Source organism: Neopelma chrysocephalum, unplaced genomic scaffold, assembly GCF_003984885.1.
Source record: "Neopelma chrysocephalum unplaced genomic scaffold, ASM398488v2 Primary Assembly neopelma1_159, whole genome shotgun sequence".
In the NCBI taxonomy this organism is placed as follows: Eukaryota; Metazoa; Chordata; class Aves; order Passeriformes; family Pipridae; genus Neopelma; species Neopelma chrysocephalum.
Window position 1 is genome coordinate 1,130,627 of NW_020897821.1, and position 20,189 is coordinate 1,150,815.

At 46.8% G+C, this 20,189-nt stretch overlaps 1 protein-coding gene across 2 annotated transcripts in view; it reads left to right on the forward strand.

Moving 5' to 3' along the window:
* SLC7A10 (solute carrier family 7 member 10) overlaps positions 1 to 14,772 on the forward strand; it is a 41,293-nt gene extending 26,521 nt beyond the window's left edge. The window contains exons 3-11 of one of the 2 annotated variants that reach the window (XM_027701550.1): positions 4,866 to 5,017; positions 5,748 to 5,873; positions 6,820 to 6,973; positions 8,571 to 8,694; positions 8,791 to 8,894; positions 9,916 to 10,012; positions 12,931 to 13,080; positions 13,431 to 13,608; positions 14,468 to 14,772. In XM_027701550.1, the coding sequence (XP_027557351.1) occupies positions 4,866 to 5,017; positions 5,748 to 5,873; positions 6,820 to 6,973; positions 8,571 to 8,694; positions 8,791 to 8,894; positions 9,916 to 10,012; positions 12,931 to 13,080; positions 13,431 to 13,608; positions 14,468 to 14,595 (1,213 nt within the window). In that variant the 3' untranslated portion in view covers positions 14,596 to 14,772. The remainder of the gene's footprint in view (positions 1 to 4,865; positions 5,018 to 5,747; positions 5,874 to 6,819; positions 6,974 to 8,570; positions 8,695 to 8,790; positions 8,895 to 9,915; positions 10,013 to 12,930; positions 13,081 to 13,430; positions 13,609 to 14,467) is intronic. The other variant, XM_027701551.1, reaches the window with a different exon arrangement.
* Positions 14,773 to 20,189: the final 5,417 nt, after the last annotated feature.

Here is a 20,189-nt window from a genome sequence, read left to right on the forward strand (position 1 = left end):
AGGCCAGAAACCACCAGAATTTCACAAAACCAAAAGAATTATGCTTTCTAGGGGAGAAAAGAGTACTTGGGAATCAAGTACAACTAAACCTGGCTTTAAGTTGCTCCTCAGCTCACTCTGTGCCACGTTCAGAGGATTTACCTGGTACCAGCAAGCACCAGGCTGAGCAACTGCTGTAACAAACCACTCACCAGGTGATCACTCACTGCCCAGCATGTGCCTGGGGACAGTGTCACCTCCCAAAGCAGGAATTTCTGCTGGGGCAGTGCTCTCTTGGTGTCCATGTTTGTAATGCACAAGCAATATCAAAAAAGCACCACCTGTCACCTGAAGAGAAGCAGTGCTCCCATTCTTGCTGTGTAGAGACTTTACCTTTTCTCCCAAGAAAAATCAGCTGTGCCACTAGTGTGACAAAGGGTTGCATTAGGCAAGAAGCCTTCAGGTAGGTTTTGGTGTAAAAAGGGGGGGACTCAGTCATATTTTCCAGTAAAGCCAGGCTGGGATTGCACTTTGCTGAGCCACCACCCAAAGCCTGCAGCTCAGGGGAACTCTCACAAGCACCTCCAGCTTCCCACTTTGGAAGTGCCCATTCACCACTGGTGGTTGTACATGGGGCTCTGAGCTTAAAGGGGCCCTTTGGGAGCCTGCACTGTGCCTCCCCTGAGGAAAAAACACCACTTCTCTCTTTTGATTTAATCCTTCTGCAGCAAAGTACATCAAACTCAGCACACAAAGCTTTAGTGCATCTGCCAGGTGACTTTCCCAACAGCCAGCCTGGATGGTTTGGTCTATTCACATAAGGTGTTTGTTGTAAGAGCACGTGCTGGACCCACCCAGACCTCAACATCTACTGTTGTCTTGTCCCTGCCTCCCAAAATCCCCCCATTTATCGTGTTTTCCTGCATAGATACAAGGCAGAAGGAAATATTGTTTGATTTTAACAGGCAGTGGAGCACTACATGGCCTAGCTTCTGAGCCTGGCAGTATTGATAGCTGGTTGCATAAATTAAAAACCCAACCAAACCAAACCAAAACACAGTGGTCACACTGCTTAGGTGTGATGTAAGAAGGTGAATGGAATAAAAGAGAGAGGCAGGACAGGGCCATCTCCTGAGCTGGCAGGAGTTCTGGCTGCAGGGCAGCAATCCAGCTCAAAGTCAACACAAAACTGCTGAGAAGTGGTGGTGATGGCAAACCTTGGCTGCAGATGACCCTGAGCAAGGACACTCCTTGGCTCCTCTGGCCAGGGGAGAAGGAAAAGGTGAGGGAGGGCTCCTGTATCACAGAGGGAGGGCTCTGGTCTGGTACCAGAGAGCAGACCCGTGCTTTCATCTTCATTTAGAAACCACCTTTTTGAAATAGCACTGTGTGTGACACGCTGACTGCAGGGGATGTGGCACAGCCCTTGCTGCTGGAGCCACCTGAGCACAGCTCTTTGTACACACGCATGGTCTCGCAGGTCACTCAAAGAACATTACCCAGAACAGTAAATAAAAGGCTCAATATATTCTTGCAGAAGACAATGAATAAATTCAGCTTCATAAAAGACCCTCTAGTGTGTTTCTGACAATACAGCTTCCTCTGAGTGCTCAGCAGTAAGGGTGCAGCTAACACAGCTGCTTCACCAGCAGAGATGGCTGGATGGACATATGTCCTTCCTAAAATCAGTCAGCAGAGAGTTTCCAGCCAAAGTTTTGCTAAGTGTCACTCCTAACTGCAAGTATAGTATGCTTCAAATATAATTCCATGTTTCCTTGTTGTTATTGCAAAAATCTGAAGTTTCCAGAGGCAGTAAGTCTTTCAGCAAATAGAGTAGCATTAAAAGTATTCAAACTGGCTCCAACTTTCTTAAAGCAGTTCTGTTTTTCCTGTGACACAGTGAGCTGCACTACAGCATCTATTTCGAACACTTTTCTTTTGCTAATGATCCACGTGTAGGGTACACTCTAATTTTATATTTTCATAGGCTGCTTTTACTCCATAACATTTTATATCTGAAGCAAGACCCTCATGGGAGTACAGGCATGTCCTAAATACATGTCAGAGAACTGATTTCACCAAGTCCACCAGACTATTAAAGACCCAGATCAAACCATGCTGTTTATTTCTTTCCACAGGTGAGGAAATTAGTGTGCAGAGATACCCGCAAAAAAATTCAGTTTTGGATGAGTGGCACTGCACATGAATGCCACACCTTCCCAAAAGCAGCCCACTGCTCCATAGATTGTCACTTATTCTAGCCTGTTCTTAAAATGGGAGGGCTGGACTCTAATTAGGGTCATTATCTCATGCATATACACTCTGATGGCAGGATAGCCATTAACTTCAATGAACTTTGGATCAGACTCAACAACAAAACACACAGCAGAGGCCAGCCAGCCAGCAGCTATTGATGCTTGCTACTCACAACTGTGGTTTGCTCAGAATACAGGCAGGGAGGTTATTTTACCAGCTCTCACCACCACCAGCACATGCAGGAGCCCAGATGTCTCGTGAACTCTAATGTTCAGGAAAAAAAACAAACAAGCAAACAATAAACCAAAACCAACCAAACAACAGCAGCTGCATCTTCTTCTCTGCATCCATCTCTCTCAAGCCTGTTTCTAAAGATCTGATCAATTCTTGGCAGCAAAGGAAGATTTAACTTCTCATGTTCTTGTAATCACAACTGCTGGGTAACTGTGAAAGGCTATCAGCTTCAGCTGGCAGGTTCAGCTGTTCAGCTCCCAACACACTCAAGGCAATAATTCCCCCACTTTCCACTTGAAGAGCCAGGCACAGTAATTCCAGGTGTGCCATGGTGACATCTTCCTGCCTCGAGCAAATGCCATCTCCCCACAGGCAATTTAAGCCAGGTAGAGCCATTCCCAGCTGGCTCCTGGGCCTCTGGCTCCTCATCCTGCCTGGACAGCACCATCAGCACTGCAGGAGCAAGGCAAGACCAGCAGTGCAGCCCCAGCCCCCACGGCTGGATGGTTGGGGTGTGAATGTGATCTGAGGGAGCAGCATGGAAATCTTTTTCTCAGAACCGGGTTTTGATTAAAACTTACTGTAGAAACAAGATAAAAGTGGGCCTACATCTTAGGCAAGCTTCCTTCTTGTTTTGTTGCCATCTTTTTTGAGAAAGTTTTGAACTTTCTCCCCCTCTGCTCGAACGATGCCCGTGCTTTGATTTGCATTGTCAGTCCTGCATTTCAAAGGCTGTGAAAAAGAAATAGACTGTTAGAAGTCTATTGAATGATCCCATTCCTGTTAAACCACAGTCTACCTACCACACCTCATATTACATCATAGAAAAAAGGGACAATTTTACTTGCAATTGTGTCATTCTTCCCATTAAACGTTTTTAGCTGAATGCAGTTCTCAGCTGCATAACTTTTATGGGCTAAGATAACCATGTCAGGGAAGAACTGGTGGTCTCTGCCCAGGCCCTGCCAGCTGACAGCCACGCTGCCATACACACACCAACCTGACCTCACTCAGCACCACCAGTATCCAAACCCTACCAGCAAATTGTTATTGCAGTCTTTAGGTCCTATTTATTCTTGAGTGAGGACCTGCTGAGCTAACTCACACAGCAAGCAGAGTCTGCAGAGATACCCCAGATGGTGGGTACATCATCCACACCACCAGGTAGCACAAAGCAATCGCTGGAGAAAACTGTTCTGAACCTCAATAAAAAAAATTTTGGAAATTGGGGAAAAAAAAGGAGTAACATGACAAAATAAAAAGGAAGAAAAAAACCCCACCTAGTTTATTGTAAAAAACAACGGTACCAGGTGGGAAGGTACCCAGATCTTGTATCAGTCCAGTTTACCAAATTAACTCTGGTAGGTGATAATTGCCCCATACTCCTCAGAAGCAACAAGGCAAAGTAAAGGAGGGGACTGAGAGACACTCACCACCCTCACTGAGGAGCATCCAACAAGCAGCACTCCATCCCTCCAGGTTATTAGTGGCACGGAGAGGGCTTCCCTCAGCTGTGCCACATTTATGGGGCTGGCACCCACTGGGTGCAGCCTCTTAAAGAGCAACCTGCATAATATAGAAATTATCCTGTCTTATTTGGAACTATCATTTCAAATCCTCATTTGTGCTGGGCATCCCTGTATGTTACATTTGTGCATGTATGTGAGTGAGTGACAGTGAGTGTACCTGTGTGGGCATGCACATGGCAAGAAAGACTTCACTTTCTTGCAATGACTACTTCTCACTGCAGAGATAATAATGCTTCAAATATTTTAAAGCACTAACCAGACCCACTGCTGCCTTTGGAACTTTCTTTTCCTCTTCCTAGAATGAGAAGCCAAAATATCTCACGCTTTATATTTGCATGGATACCTTGCAATCCCCTTAAGCCACAGCTGGAGGCAGAGAGCCAAGGCAGTGCAGCCCAGCTGAGTGATCCATCACAGGATACTGCACACTGACCTGCCCTGGCCCGGGTCACAGAGCCAACAGGAACGGTGTCAAGAAACCCAGCCTGTGACTGGAGGCCCTGCAAAACCCCTCAGAGCTGCCTTGGATGTAGGGACTGCTGCCTGGTGTCAGCCCAGGAGCAACAGAGCTGCTTCGCTTTAGACACACAGAGTTAATCAAAGCGTGCCTGCCGGGCATAATCCTCGCTCTTTCACACACTCCTAAACTGAGCTTTGCTTTACAATGTTTCATTTAAAGTCCAGATCGTGCTGAGGATGTGGGAGAGGGGATGAGGACAGTCACAATTACCGACTGTTAGGTGTGAGCAGGATGAAGGTGCTCAGCCCTGATTCCTCAGGAGCAGGAGAGCTGCAGAGCTGAGCATGTGTCCCCTCCTGCAGCACATCCCCAGCGCTGCTTTCTTGTGCTTTTCCTTGTCTTTCCAGGTTCCTGCTGCTGTGGAGCGCGGTGCTTATCATGTACCCAACCAGTCTGGCTGTCATAGCACTGACCTTCTCAAACTATGTCCTGCAGCCCGTCTTCCCTAACTGTATCCCCCCCTATAATGCCTCCAGGATCCTCTCCATGGTGTGTTTACGTGAGTATTTGCTCCTCACACACACACAAAGCTTGACTCGGTTTCACAAGGGGCCACTCGAGGGGCGGCTCCAGCCAGGCTGGGGGCATGGCCACAGCTCAGGAGGCCAGTGGGGAGGTCCCAGGACAGGCACTGGGACTGCTGTGGGATATTACATCCCTTTCCACTTGCCTAACAGCAAGCACGTTGGCCTGGAGTGAGGCACAACAGCACCCAAAACCCACCAGTGGGTCCCAGGGAAAGTGGCAGCAGGTGAGCATGAGGGATGGGACAGTGCTGTGCTCCCTGCAGAGCCATGGGCTCCTGGCACAGGTGGTGGCACAGGTGACCCACCACCTTTAAGCCCTTCCTAGTCTTCTTTCACGTTCCCAAAGGAGTGTGCAGCTGCCTGCTCTGTGTTAGTAACTCACAGAGCTGGCAAAAGCAAACCAGAGCTGCAGGACTGAAGGTGTTCACTGCTCCTGTGAGGAGGGGATGATCCCAGCACGCTGAGCACACGCAGGCACAGTTATTGGAGCTGGGGAGAGCCCTGACTGGCAGCACCCGAGGAGTGAGGGCTGATGGCTCCCACAGCTGGGAGTCTCCTGGGGAAAGGCAATGCTCCTCCTCACCCTTGTGCCCACACTAGAGCTCCCTGCAGGAACACGCTCATCAGTCTGTGTTTTGTAATGCTGTATGTTCTTAAATAAACATAATTTCCTTTCACTGAATTCAGTCTTTTGCTCTCCAGTTCTCCTGACCTGGGTGAACAGCTCCAGCGTGCGATGGGCAACGCGCATTCAGGATATATTTACAGCAGGAAAACTCTTAGCCCTGACCCTTATCATTATTGTGGGCTTCATACAGATCTTTAAAGGTACTCTGTGAGACAGCTGTGACATGGGTATGGTACTGTTGATAGACTTGGTTTCTTCCCACTTACTGCACTGTGTCCTCCTTACAAACAGACCTGAAGGTGCTGGATGTGGCTGAGCTGCAGGGCTGTGCACTCATGGGGCTGTGGAAAGGATGGAGTGTTGAAACTGAGGGAGAAATGGGCTGTATCAGCTTTAAAAAGCCCCTTTATACCTCGTGGGATTTGATAGAATAAAAGAGGGCAGCTGAGGATGTTTCAGGATAGTTACTTAATTTTTTTAATCTGTTGTGTTTTCCTTGAATTTGAAGTGCTCTGGATCAAAAATGAATAAACAATGCCTTGCCCTGGGCAGGAAGATATACCTGCTTCATTTCAGGCACTAGTCCAATTCCCTACAAAAAGTCACTTTTAAGATTAAACATGGGCAAAAAAAGTCTCACTGATTCACCACTTAAAAGCAGAAAGCACAAAAGACTTACAATGTTTTTATCATGTATATGATGAGTCATAAAAGGGAAGAAGAAATCTACAGAGAGCAAAAACCTTGTTTTCTCAGTGGTAACAGTCCTACAACCTTGACAGATCTTCCAGCCCCACAGGCATCTTATTTTTCAAGTATTTCTGCTAAACAACACCAAACTCTCGCAAAAGAGAACTGTGTTGAGAGCAGACAGGAATTTACACTGCCAGGGAGCCACCCTCAGGCAGGGCAGGCTGCAAAGGGTCCCCTGAGTGGGGACAAGGTGCCCACACAGCCCAACATCCCTCAGCAGGACCCCGTCCTGCAGAAAGCACTGCGAGTGCAGTGCCAGCCCATGGTGACAGGAAGAGCATGAAGTCTCCATTCTAATCAGGAATAAAGAATAAAGAATTAAAAGCAAAAGTTAACCTGTTTGTCTCTGGTAGGTAGGGGTGGATTAACCTCTTGCTTGCGCTCTCTGTGCAGGAAACTACAAAGAGCTGACACCAAGCAACGCATTCAATTTTTGGATGACTCCGTCTGTGGGGCATTTAGCTTTAGCTTTTCTTCAAGGGTCCTTTGCTTTCAGTGGCTGGAACTTCCTGAACTATGTGACAGAGGAACTGGTTGATCCCCGCAGGCAAGTATCCATTTCCATGCCATCCACATGTTCTTGGAGTGCTGAGGCATTGGAGCCATCTGGTAGAATTATTCATTTTGAAAGATGTCCTTCTGTGTCTGTGGGACTGGTCTTTCTAAAGGAGAAAGATTTTTTTCTTTAGAACAGATAGAAGGCAAGCTACAGAAACACCGAAATTAAAAATACACAGCACAAGGTATTAACTGAATCCAGGCAGCCTACAGACAAAGCAGTATCTTTATGGCACTACTCAATCATACAGTGCTTCTACAGCAGAAAATTAACCACACAAACATCTACTGGGAGAATCACCTTCATTAGAAAATAGTTGAATTATCTTGGAAGTTGTCTTTGCTTTTTCACCCAAAGAGGATCTCCCACAGACACCTGAAAGAGAAGATTAGTTGTGCAGTGAAAGCAGCACTCCCTGCCCCAGAACCTGCCAAGGCAGCTGACACTGGGTCACTGCTGGTCCTGGGTCCAGGGGCTTGGAAAGGATTCATCACAAGCAGGTTGTGAGGGAAAGGGAATTTTGGTCTAGCAAAGTTCAAGTGTTTCAACATTTCTGAACTGATGAAGTGGAATGGCAAATGCCAAGAGCAGCTCAGTTATTTCTGGGCATCCAATGCACACAGCAATTAAACAATGAGGAATTTGAGCTACTACACAGCCTGGACAGAAATGACTTAAAGCTGCAGCCTTGAGTGTGGCTCTGCACACCAGTGAGTGGCAAAATGCATGTCCAGAGATCTTGGCAGAAACAAAGAAATGTGTTTTCTTAATAAACAACAACATTTTAATGGACCACCACAATTTCAAAGCTGAATAATAGTAAGTTATGACTTAAACAAGGTAATTACAGCCTTAGTTGGGAAATAAAGAGAAAATGTTACAAATGGCCTTTTTTTTTAATGATTTTTGCAGCCTCTGAGGGGAAATTACAATATATAAAAACAATTGGATAACTAAAACCACTTCCCACTTTCACTAAGTCTGTTCAAATTTACAAAGGTTAAATATGCTTTTTAAAACCTTTTTTCCAAATCTGACAGACAGGGAAAAAATGCATTATTTTGTTAGATACAGAACAGTCCAGGTGCCCTCCCCTGAGGAGGTCTCTGGGTTGGAGATCAGGCACAGCTGTACCACTGCAAGTTGCCACCCTATTGCCTGGACCAGATCGGGCTTATGGCACACGATGGGCCAAGGCAGCAGCTGAACAACAGGACCTCCTCCTTTTTCAGAGCAGGTGAAGGTACAGGAAAGCAGGGCATTTAAGGCAAAAGTCCCAAAACTCCAGGGAAATGGCTGTTTTGTATTTCAGTGACAGGCTGCCCCAGTCCCAACCAAGAGCCCAAAGGGAACTCGTGGTATGTTTGTCCCAGGGTGCTCCCTGCAGACGTGGCATTTTGTAGCACTTTCAGCCTTCTCCACCCTGCAGTGGGTCAGAGAGATCCTGGAAGCAGGGAAACTTTTCCAGAGCAACACCCACCGACCCCAAACTCACCCAAACTGAGCTCCCCGGGGCCAGAAACGGTTGTTGTGATCTCTGTGCGTGACCATCATTGCTTATCTACCCTCCCAATTCTTTTATTAGGAACCTACCTCGTGCCATATTCATATCCATCCCACTGGTGACATTTGTGTATACGTTCACCAACATTGCCTATTTCACTGCCATGTCACCCCAAGAGCTCTTGTCCTCCAACGCTGTGGCGGTAGTAAGTAAAACCATTCCCTGGATGTCTCGAACACACTTTGATTTCGGTTCTGTGCTTTGCAGTGTATTTCAGTTTCTTTGCCTTCTGTTGCTTTAGACATTTGGTGAAAAGTTACTGGGCTATTTTTCCTGGGTTATGCCAGTCTCAGTGGCCCTATCTACATTTGGAGGAATAAATGGATACCTTTTTACCTCATCAAGGTTAGATGGAGTACAATTTTATGAACATTATCTGATTTGGGGAGGGGCTGTTTTAATTTCCTTTGCTAAAGAAATGCTAGCTAATTTTGGATGTTGTAGAGCACGAGGTCGTTGTTGGGTGTGTTGGATACAATCACTTATGAATTGCTCTGTTTCAAACCAGCAAATGTAATACTGAGTCATGAAATCTCTTGCAAATTAGTCTGTGTGAGTTATTGGAAGTGCCTGCAGATGTGGAATAATTCACAGTGAGAGCCAAACACAGCTTTAGTGTGGAACCAAAGTAATTTTACATCAACAAAGTTCCAGTAACTACAAGCCAAACTGTGCTTAGCTCAAAGAAGAGTTTTAGGGCCTGGTGCTGTTCCCAGTTACAGGCATTTTCACACCTATGCTGGAAAAACTTGGAGGCAAGATGCTTTGCATGCATACTGCTGGTAGTGGGGCCAGAATCTGTATAATCTGTTAGATTGTAGTCAGTAAAGTCCATTTGTAATAAGTGACCTCTCTGAACTTAATTTAAAACTTATAATTTTTATTATTTTTTTGAGGAAGCAACTCCAGTACCTTGGGAAAGTTATTTATCTCAGCACTTTCACGAGCATAACGAGATGCAACAAATCTGAGAGCACATGTAACAAGTGCGTTTAAAATGTTTCAGCATGTTCAACCTTACCCAAAACCCTTTTGACACTGGAAACACCCACACAACCTTCAGGGTACTCATCCCTCCCCTGGTAAAGAGGCAAGGCTGGCCAGCAGGCAGGGACAGGGCAGATTTCAGAGCTATTCCAGCGCCTCAGAGCAGGTCATTTCACAGGTAACATTAGCTGTTCAAGGCCTTGTGTACTGAAGGGGTCTAGTTTGAACACCTTTCACCAGGTGACTCAGGCAGTCTCTAGTTGACTCCCCAGTTCAGCCACAGCTCCCTTCCATGGGAAGAGATGAGGTGTTATATGGCTAAGGACTGGAGAGCCTGCTGCACACCCAGTGGATTCATCATTACTCTTCTTGTTTCCAGGCTGTGTTTCTCTGGTGCCCGAGAAGGCCACTTGCCGAGTTTGCTTGCCATGATCCATGTCAAGAACTGCACGCCCATCCCTGCCCTGCTCCTCTGTGTAAGTGTTGCCCCTGCTCTGTCACTGTGTAACCTGCTTTTGGAAACCCTGAATGGCAGAGAGGAGAGCTGGAAAACCCCTGGAGGGGCTGTTTTACCCCAGAAGAGGAGAAGAAAGCAGGCCTGGAGTGCTGCTGGTGTGTGCCAGCTGAGCAGCTCCAGCTGCCCCAGGGAGAAGCAGCTTTTGGCCTCGGAAACAATCCCGTCTCCCAACCCCCCTGACACCTGCAGGGCTTCCCTCATACCTGACTTGAGCTGCACTGTAAGCTCATTACCTACTTCATTTAAGAGAAGATGAGCTCCTCAGACCAATTTCCACTTCCCACAAGTGTTTGGAGATCCCCATGGTCACTGCTAATCCCACTCAGGCAGAGCTGCTTTAGATCCTGCCGCCAAATCCGGATCCCAGGGAGCAAAGTGCTCCTAAAATTACTTACTCTTAACAACCAAGACACCTTGTGAGGGGTGATCAGGCAGCTCTCTGAGGGACACAGATATTTCTTTTCCATGGGCCAAAAAATTAAGTAGAGGCAATGATTACAGTGTCCCTGAATAATGCATCTGCTGGATGGTACATCAGGCAGACAACAGGTCACCTGCAATGATCAGACATCCATGAGTTGAGAGGGCATGGGACTGGTCCAGTTGCTGGTGTGCTGCTGTGGGAGGAAGGTTTCTCTCACTTTTTAAACAGTGTGAATTTCCACAGTACTGATGACTTACAGAAGTTATTATTTGAGACAAAGACCTTCATGTTCTTTTACCAGCAGTGAAACTGGAACATGTGATGGGTTTTATGTCATGGGCAGAGGAGATGGCAAAGAGGAAAATGGTTCCCAGTGCTGTTGTCCCTGGCTGCAGGGCCCAAGTGAGGGAATTCCCCAGAGGGCATTGGCTTGCAATCTTGGCTGCACCAATGGCTGCCAACTGCAAGTTTACCACTGATATCAAAACCACCCCAGATGCACTCTGGAGATCCATGTTTACACATCTTCTGGCTCTAACAGCAATTCTGGCACAATACACCCATACAAGATTTCACCAAATAAGCCTCCTGGACATTCCCATTCTGTGACAAAATGCACATCTTCCCAAGGCTTTACAGCATTCCCGGGTTTAGAGCCCCACCACAAACATCTCACTGTTGCTTGTTGGGAGTTTGGGGTAAACTGCCCGTGCCTGCCCTGCCCCAGGGCACCACGGGATCCCAGTGGAACTGTGCTCCACTGGTGCCCACGAAGCAGAACTCCTTTGTCCTCAAAAATACATGGGCTGAAATGATACACTGAGTCCCAGAGGCTGTTTCACTGCAGAACAGCCCTGATCAGAGTGAGCTGACCAATCCATCAGGCACAGCCCCTGCACTGCTCCAACCATCCCCCCTGAACCACAGCACAAATCCTAGAAGGAGCTCAGCACATCAATTCATCCTTTGCTACAGGAGCAAACAGGGTTGGACTTTAGGCAAACCTAATTTATACATCAGGTCCCTTTTCTCTCCCAGTGAAACACACCCTGCATGGAGGAAGGGTTCTCTGTACATGGAAAAAGGCTACTTTACCATCACCAGTGAGACCTTTGTTTTTACTGATTTACTATTTTACTTCCAAAAATCACAGGGCCGAGCTAAATGTAAAATAAACAGACTGGGGTTGTTTTTTTTTGCAAGGCAGTGGGGAGTGACTGGCCCCATGTGGCTGTGGCCAGGCTGTGGGAGGGCAGCACACCCCTCTGCAGCCACAACACCCACACCATGACCAGACGTGACACATCAGTGTCACCTACACATGGAACCTTGTGCTCTGAGTGACATGGCTGCAAAGCCCTTCAGTGGCAGCAGAGGGTTGTACACGTGTGTGACACCGTGTCAGGGGAGAGCAGAGACCATGGTAATGACACCAGTGTGAAACCGTGTCCAGTTTTAAACCCATTGTGTGGTGAGACTGCTCAAAGTGTTGAAATTCCCCTGCCGAGCCTGCCAGGCTTTGAACAGGGGAACAGTGGGACCAAAGGGGCATTTGGTTGTGGTGGTGCTTAATTCCTGGTGCTGGTGGTGCAGAAGCCTTCCCTCCTGGGAGGACTTTATTATTGAAACAGCTAATTAAGAAGAACAGACATAAGCAAAAAGAAAGCCTGGAGTAAACCAGGCCAAAACCCTGACTGCTCTCTGGAGGGGGTTGGATGTTTAGTTTCCCCCAGGTTCTGGGCCCCAGCAGACAGTGTTCACTGGACTGGTGTGTGGTGCAGCTGAGGGCTCAGCTCAGCTCAGCCCCTGGGTGGGGGACTCAAGGATCAGCACCCTGCCCCCCAGGCCAGCTCTCCTGGCTCTACAGACATGGAGTTCAAAAAAGCAAGTGTAAGTATGGAAATTTCTGCAGTCCATCTGCCAGTTGCCAAACACAAATAAGATTGATGGTCCTGATCAGCCGTGACACAAACCCCAGGGGAAAGGACAAACCTCTAATGCTTCCTAATATCCAGGCCACCTGCAACAACAGTCCCCTGAACAGAACACGTAAAGTCTGCAAGAAATCTTTTCACCTGGAGTCCTCACCACAGGGCTCAACAGCTTTTTAAAACACTTAACAGAAATGGGTGGGGTGAGAGCTCTGCCAGTCCTCCCAGCCCTGCCTGCCTGGCCACGGGCAGCAGAGACAGCTCTGCCAGCACCCCAGGGTATTTATAAACAGTCCCTCTGGTCTCTGGCTTCAGCATACCCCAAATAACCCCAAATCCTCATTCAGTCCCGGTGGCACAGCTCAGGGATAATGCACCGAGCCACAGGAGGCAGCAGATGCCCAGCAGAGGCCACGAACAAAAGGAGTTTTAATGCTTTAATGGGATTTTTGCTTTGGTTTGTTGTTTTTAAGCTACCTTTTCTAGTAACAGCTCAGGAAGGCTGTGCTCCTCTCTTTGCAGTGTTTGGCCACTCTTATCATCATGCTTGTTGGAGACACATACACACTAATCAACTACGTGTCCTTTATTAACTACCTCTGCTATGGAGTGACAATTATAGGCCTGATCGTCTTACGCTGGAGGAAACCCAAAATCTTCAGACCTATCAAGGTGACACTATTAAAGCTAAATTTCTTGGTTGCAGGAGTGATGCAAAGGGTGGGATGGGAACACCAAACCCTCCATTGTCCTGTTTTGAATAACAGTTTATTTTATTTTGAAGTAGTACGAATGCTTTAAGGTCCCAAAGCATGTCCCAGAGTGCCATTGGTGCAGAAGTGGGATGCACAAGTTCTCGTGAACTTGTTGGGATGGGCAGAGAGGAAAAGAGTGGTAGAGGGAATGGGGACACAACCTCTGGGGGTGTCCTGAAGCCACAGCACTGCCTGCAGCCCCCCACAACCAGTCAGCCACTGCTGTTGCTCTGCACAGTCGTGCTCTGCTCTGCTCTCTCCTGGTAGGTGAACCTCCTCATCCCCATCACTTACCTGGCGTTTTGGGCATTTCTGCTGATCTTCAGCTTATACTCGGAGCCTGTGGTCTGTGGGGTTGGACTCATTATCATTTTAACCGGAGTGCCAGTGTTTTTCCTTGGAGTCTACTGGAGAAATAAACCAAAGTGTGTAAATAGGCTAATAGGTAAGCCAGCACTGTGTACCCTGCTGCCCTCTCAGGGCCACTGACTGTGCTTGGGGTCTGCTTAACCTCTGACACAGCGGCACTAAAACAGCCAGGGACCTGCCTGCCCGAGCCTGGCCACCCCTCCCAGCCACAGGCACAGAGTGGGCAGGCAGCACTTCCCTCTGGGCAGCTCTTTGCTCACTGCTGGGTGCATCTGCCTCCTCTCGTGCCCCTGTGCAATCATTACCCACCCCACCAGCTTGCTCTCAGCAGCCTGTCCCAGGGCAGAGGGACAGGGGTGTCACCCTAGGCACATGAAGGCCAAATGGGCCCTCACAAAGGGGCTGGGATGCAGGTTTGTCTCCCCCTTGCCCTGCCTTCCTCTGCTGTGCCCCCAGCACATCCCACCACACAAACTCCAGGGAGGGTGATGAACTCCAAAGATAAGAAAGCCTTACACATAAAACTAAAACTGCACATAAGCCTGTTACATTTTGGTTGTGTTTGACTTGCAATCGCTTTGCTGCAGGGCGAGGACTTTCAGACCAGCACACTGCAGCCCCCTGCTCTGCCCAGAGGGTTGCCAGCAGCTCCCCGGGGCCAGTGGCCACCACAGCAGGGCTGACACAGTGCCAGCAGGGCTGGCAGCCACCCCGTGCCATCCCAACCCTGCCACGGGCAGCTCTGTGAGGGGCTGGGGAAAGATGCCCCCAAATCTGCCCCGTTTAATCTGCCCTGGCTTCACAACCCCCGGTCACTGAGCCACAGATGGGGAGGGCTGGAGGGGCTGTGGGGGTGCAGCATCCCCCCAGCACCACACTTTTGTTTGGGAGGGCTCAAGCACCCCCATTAACCCCCCGCCCTTTGCTCCCTGCAGAGTCCCTGACGTGCTGGGGGCAGAAGCTGTGTTTCGTGGTGTACCCTCAGTGTGGGGGTGCTGAGGAGGAGGAGGCCTCCTCGGCCCACTCTTGGCGGCCGCTGAGCGAAAGAGCAGCGAGGAAATAACAACCTCTTGAGGCTGAAGTTGGCTTCTTGTTTACATGCTGATTTTTGAAAAAAAAAAAAAGAAAAAAAAAAGTTTTTCTGGAAAAAAAAATATATATGTTTTTAGAGCTCCGATAGTGAAGCCCGTAAAATGAGCTACACCCTTTGTGGCACCTGTAGCTTTTAGTTTTTCCCTAAGAAAAAAAAAGAGGAAAAAAAAAAAGAAATAAAATATAAAATAAGGCGCTGGTTGTTTGGTTGTTTTTTTTTTCTGGCAGCATATTTGCTCAGCTTTGGAAAGCAGCACAGACACAGCTCCGGAATACTGATTTTAGTTGCCATGAGGGTCCACCAGAGACATACAAATTTAGGCATTTCAGAAGTAGGGCAGTTCCCAACACAAAATCAAACCGGAGAAATCAAGAGAAAGTGAGGAGACCTGTTGCTGTCGCTGTGCCTGGGTGGGGTGAACCCCCCCAGAACACATGAGGCATCAAAGTTACAGCCCAAAGGATCATCCTTTCCCATCCCTGCTGCCAGCCCAGCACCGTCACAGCCAGGCAGGGTCACTGTGCTGGGCATGAACCTGCCCTGGGGGACCTCGGAGCAAAAGCTACACCACCAACAGCAGGCTTGACTGTTCAGGCATCATGTGGTGACACGGGAAAAAACATACAGAAGCAGTGATATAAATCCCAAGTCTCTCAGTTCTGAAGCATTGTTTAGAGGTGGAGTGGGGTTCCTGCATCCCGGAGGGAATGGAGCTCCTGGCACCATCCAGGAACTCTTGCACGAAGCTCTGCACGATCCAGGTGCCCACAGGAGGGGTTTGCAGCAGGCCCAGCACTGGGGGCTCAAGGGACACACAGGAAAGGAGCCTGATGTTCCTCCTGTCTGCTGGCTTGGGCCACGTTGCTTCAGAGACCAACTCCCCAAGTAACAAGCCCGAGCCATTCACACATCAGATGCTCCTCAAGAAAAGTGTTTTGCATATTTTATTTGTGGCATACACCAGAAAAAAAAAAAATCTCGTTCGTGCACTTTAATACATAGAGATTTGCTGCTGCAGCAATATGGGCACTTTCACACCAGAGAATCTCTTGAAAATGCAAAATGCGAGAACAGCTCTGAGCCACTGTTCTTCGGCAGTTTTTGAAAACAAAAACCATCACGTTCAGTAGCCTTGGTAACAGCCATGTGAATTTAATTTTAAAAGTATCTTTCTGTGTGTTACAGGCCCTGGCACAAAAAGTAAGGATTTCATTATCTCTTAATTTGTCAAATGCCACACGCTTTACAAAGATTTAAGAATAGACTCCAAATAAGGAGCAAGTTCAAGGAATTGAACAATTATTCAGAAATATTTTTATTTTTAAATATCTATAGTAATAATATCTATATTTTAAACATCTGTCCATATTTTAAATATCTATCCATCTCTCTCTTTACTTTCAGATGGTAGATACCAGAAGGGAACACAACTCACATTCTTCTCTTTGTATAAAGCTGTTAATCAGAAGAGATTGAAATGTATATTTAGCTGGAAAAAAAAGGTGTGGTTTTGTGTGCATATGTAAAGACAGATTCCACATTCTAAATAATGGTATGAACATATAGCTTGCTAATGAAAATCATATATATTCAGCTTGCTGTTCAAAAAGAAATTCACAGCAGACCTGCCCTGTGGTTAAACCCAAGCCCTTAACTCATGTTGGAGGCTCTCATGGCTGAGTCTCATTTTCCACAGCTCAAAATCCACTTTCCACGGTATAATTCCCAACAGATTAATTTTTTCAATACCTTCATTATCTAGTGGAAAAATTAAATGTATTACAGTCCCAGCAATAATGGTTGCTTTCAGAACTGCTAAGTTTCGGTGTGGGTTTGTTTTTGTTGGTTTAAACAATAAAGGTATAGAGATCAGCCAGCAGGGAAACGTTGCAGCTCTTGAGACAAGCCTGTATGGTAAGGAAAAAGGTAACAACAACAATATTATTATTATTATTATTATTAATAATAATAATAATAATAATAATAATAATAATAATAGTCCTGCAGCTGCTACCAAGGCTTTGCCTGGCTGTTCTTTAAGGAAATCAAAAGCAAAATTAAAGAACCAATTGCCTCAGAGTTGTTAACTGGGTTTGACTCAATTTTTCCCTGATTGTACTGCCATGCTTTAAAACAACCAATATTTGGCCTTAAACCAGAAGGCTGAATTTAGAACAGGATGGTTTACTAGAGCTTATCTTTGAATTACCTGCCAAGCCCCAAAAGGTGTTCCATGGTGTTTCATTTTTAGGAAGAGCTTCATGTCTGTTCCCAACATCACAGACATTAAAGGCTTTGCAAAGTTTAGTGCCTAATGTGTAGAATTTCTAATCATAGCAATCAATGTATGGAATTAGAGAGATAAATTGATATGCTAAATGAAATTTAGCACCACGCCCAACACATATAAGAGGGATTTTTCCAAAAGACAAAGCAACTAGCCCCAAAGGAGACTTAATTGGTAGCATTTTAAAGCCCAATGAACAAAAGAAAAACCTTGAGACAGCTGACAGTACCAGCATGCTGAGAATATTGTAACACTTGCTATGGAAAAGCAAGTTGTTTCCAAAAGAAAGGAGTTTAAATAAAGCCTCAATAGCAATGAAATACTACATAAGCCTATATATTATATGCTATTATATTTATATGGCATAAAATATTAGAGGCTGTAATGCAGAAAAATAGCCTGCAGAGCATCACCTGTAAGTCAGCCTAAGGAAAAGTCAATAAAAGATGGATTGGATTATTCTTATCTGCATTATCACAGGATTGAAAAAAGCAGCAACAGATCATGTCATCACTGCCACAGGCTTTGCAAGACAGAAAAGATAAAATACCCCAGGAAATAGAAGCTGAGTGGGCAGCAGTGGGAAGCAGAGGCACTGCTGCTGGCCTGGCCACTCTCTAGCGTTTTCAAAAACTTGATAAAGGAATCAGATGTTTTCCATTCACCTCAGTACATAAACCAGAGGAGTTTGATCTCAGCAGGATCAAGGGAAGAGACTTGTTTCAGTTCAGAGCTTTCATCCAACTCAAGGAGAGATGAGTCACTGTGCATTTAATAATACATTTGTCTTGGAAGCATCTTTACACAGCATGTACCCAAAAACATGCAGACAAGGTTTCCTCAGTCACACTCACTCACTTCTGAAACACAACCCCTGATGCAGCTTTTCACCCCAGGACTGAAGCTGGTGGCTCCAGAGATGCAGCACCATCACCTGGTGAGGTGCTGGGGTGGGTTGGGAAGCCCATGGCTCTCCCCTGAACAACCCAATGCTGGGAGAGCTGAAGCTAAATAAAATAATTCAGCTTTGAGGGAAAGCCAACAAATGAACAACCAACCTCCAGCAAACATGCTGTCCCATGCTTCACATTCACAGGGTTTTGTCAAGGTTATCTCACAGAATCACAGAACATGCTGAGTTGGAAGGGACACACAGGGATCATCCAGTCCAATCCCTGCACAGGCCCAGCCCCAAGAGTCACCCCCTGTGCCCCAGAGGATCATCCAAACCCTCCTGGAGCTCTGGCAGCCTTGGGGCTGTGCCCACTGCCCTGGGGAGCCTGGGCAGTGCCCAACCAGCCTCTGGGGGAAGAACCTTTGCCTGAGATCCAACCTGAGCCTGCCCTGACACAGCTCCAGCCATTCCCTGGCTGCTGTCCCTGGTCCCTCCAGAGCAGAGCTCAGTCCCTGCCCCTCCTCTGCCCCTGCCCAGGCATTGGAACTGCAGGGAGGTCTCCCCTCAGTCTCCTCTGCTCCAGCTGAACACACCAAGTGCCCTCAGTGTCCTCACAGGGCTTCAAATCAAGGCCCTTCCCCATCTTCCTTGCCCTCCTTTGGACACTCCTTCACTCCCTTACTGTGAATTCTCAAAACCTTGAAAACCAATCACGTTTGCTTTCCAGCCCCTTGGTGCCAAGGACCAAATGAGTTGTTAGCTGTCATGCAGCTGCTGAGGAGTTTTAAGACAGATATTGAAGTACATGTCATAAGAGAAAACTGAAAGAAAAATGAAGGGTAAATGTTGCTTGGAATTTGTCTTTTCCTAAAGCCTTAGAGTTCAGGCAGTTGTGTCCTGTCTCCAACTCCAGTTGTGAGCACAGGCAAACCAAACTCTTTGGTTTTGAAACCTCCTCTCCTTGGTCCTTGACACCTCTCACCAGTGCTCTGTCTTCAATGAGGAACTTCTGCACTGGGACAAACAGAAAAGGAAAATCCAAGGAAAAGGATTAGGAAGTGAACCAGAGATGCTCAGAGGACAAAACCAAACTTGCCCTAACATCCTACAGTAAGACATAGCGATAAAAGGGATCTAGAAGGCATCATAAAGCAGGAAACATAAAATGAAGAGGGAATAAAACAAACCTCCACCACTCACCTCAGCCTTGGTCACCATGTAATTGCTGTAGCCAAGAACACAAGAGCCAGGCTGTGAAAAGGGGAGGATGGCCCACTGAAGAGCTTGCAAGGGCAACAGACTGACAAAGGACAGGACATGAGGTGTGCTGCCTGCCAGGTTCAGACAGCTACTTGTAATAACTGGATTTTAAATCCTTGCACCTACCTGGAGATTAAAAATCCATTTCCTGCCAAGACCACAGATCTTAAATAACCAGAGCAGTTTTTCCTCTCAGAGAAACGTCTGATTAAAAAGTACTTAACTCCCTGCTGGCTTCTCGTGTTTGCCCCTTGGTTTGTTGTAAGACATATCTATTGCACTGCACAGGTTGTCAACAAACCTGCAAACACACAGGTATCATTTATTACTCTATTTCCATTTTATGGATTATTCCCATTTCAGCCTCATTACATCAGGGAATGGTGGTGTGGCTTGAAGCTTTAGTGCTTTGCCACTGTTGTTGTAGCTGAATGAGCACTGCTGCCAGGCCAGAAGGTATCATCCCTCTGCACCCAGCTGTGTCCTTCCACACTTTAGGGTCATCCCAGATTTATCTGTAGCCATGAAGTCTGTCCTGTTCTCTTCAATGCAGATGAAGATTTCCAAGTCTGTAGGGTAAAACTCTGTCAACACAAAATCCCTGTCAGCCTCCACCTTCTCCTGAAAAAGAGCAGTACCTCCAAGGAGATGGGGAAGGAGGAGCATCAGCAAAACAAGCATTGCCCTCAGGAATGGGAAGGAGAGGCTGCACTTCAGAAATTATTTTTTTTAACCACCCTAAAAGTCATACCACTTCAGGGCTTCTTTTTGTTACCTGGGGTATATCCATAGATATATTTTAAGGGCAGTAAATACAACAGCGAATTGCTCGTGCTAAGATTTCACATGTGTTATTTAAAACAGTGACATCCCCTCCACCAGATTCAGCTACAAGAAAAAGCAGATGATTAAAAAAAAAACAAAACCCAAAGGTACAAAACCAAATCAAAACACACCCATTCCCCTTCACGTTCATGTGAACACATGGTTGGCAAAAGACTGTGGGAATACAGTTAGGGAATCCCCGAGCTCTGGTGTTGGAGTGATAGGCAGAAACCCACAGGCTCTGGGCACGTGAAATTTTATTAAAAATTAAGGGATCCAAAGCAAGAGCAAAGTATG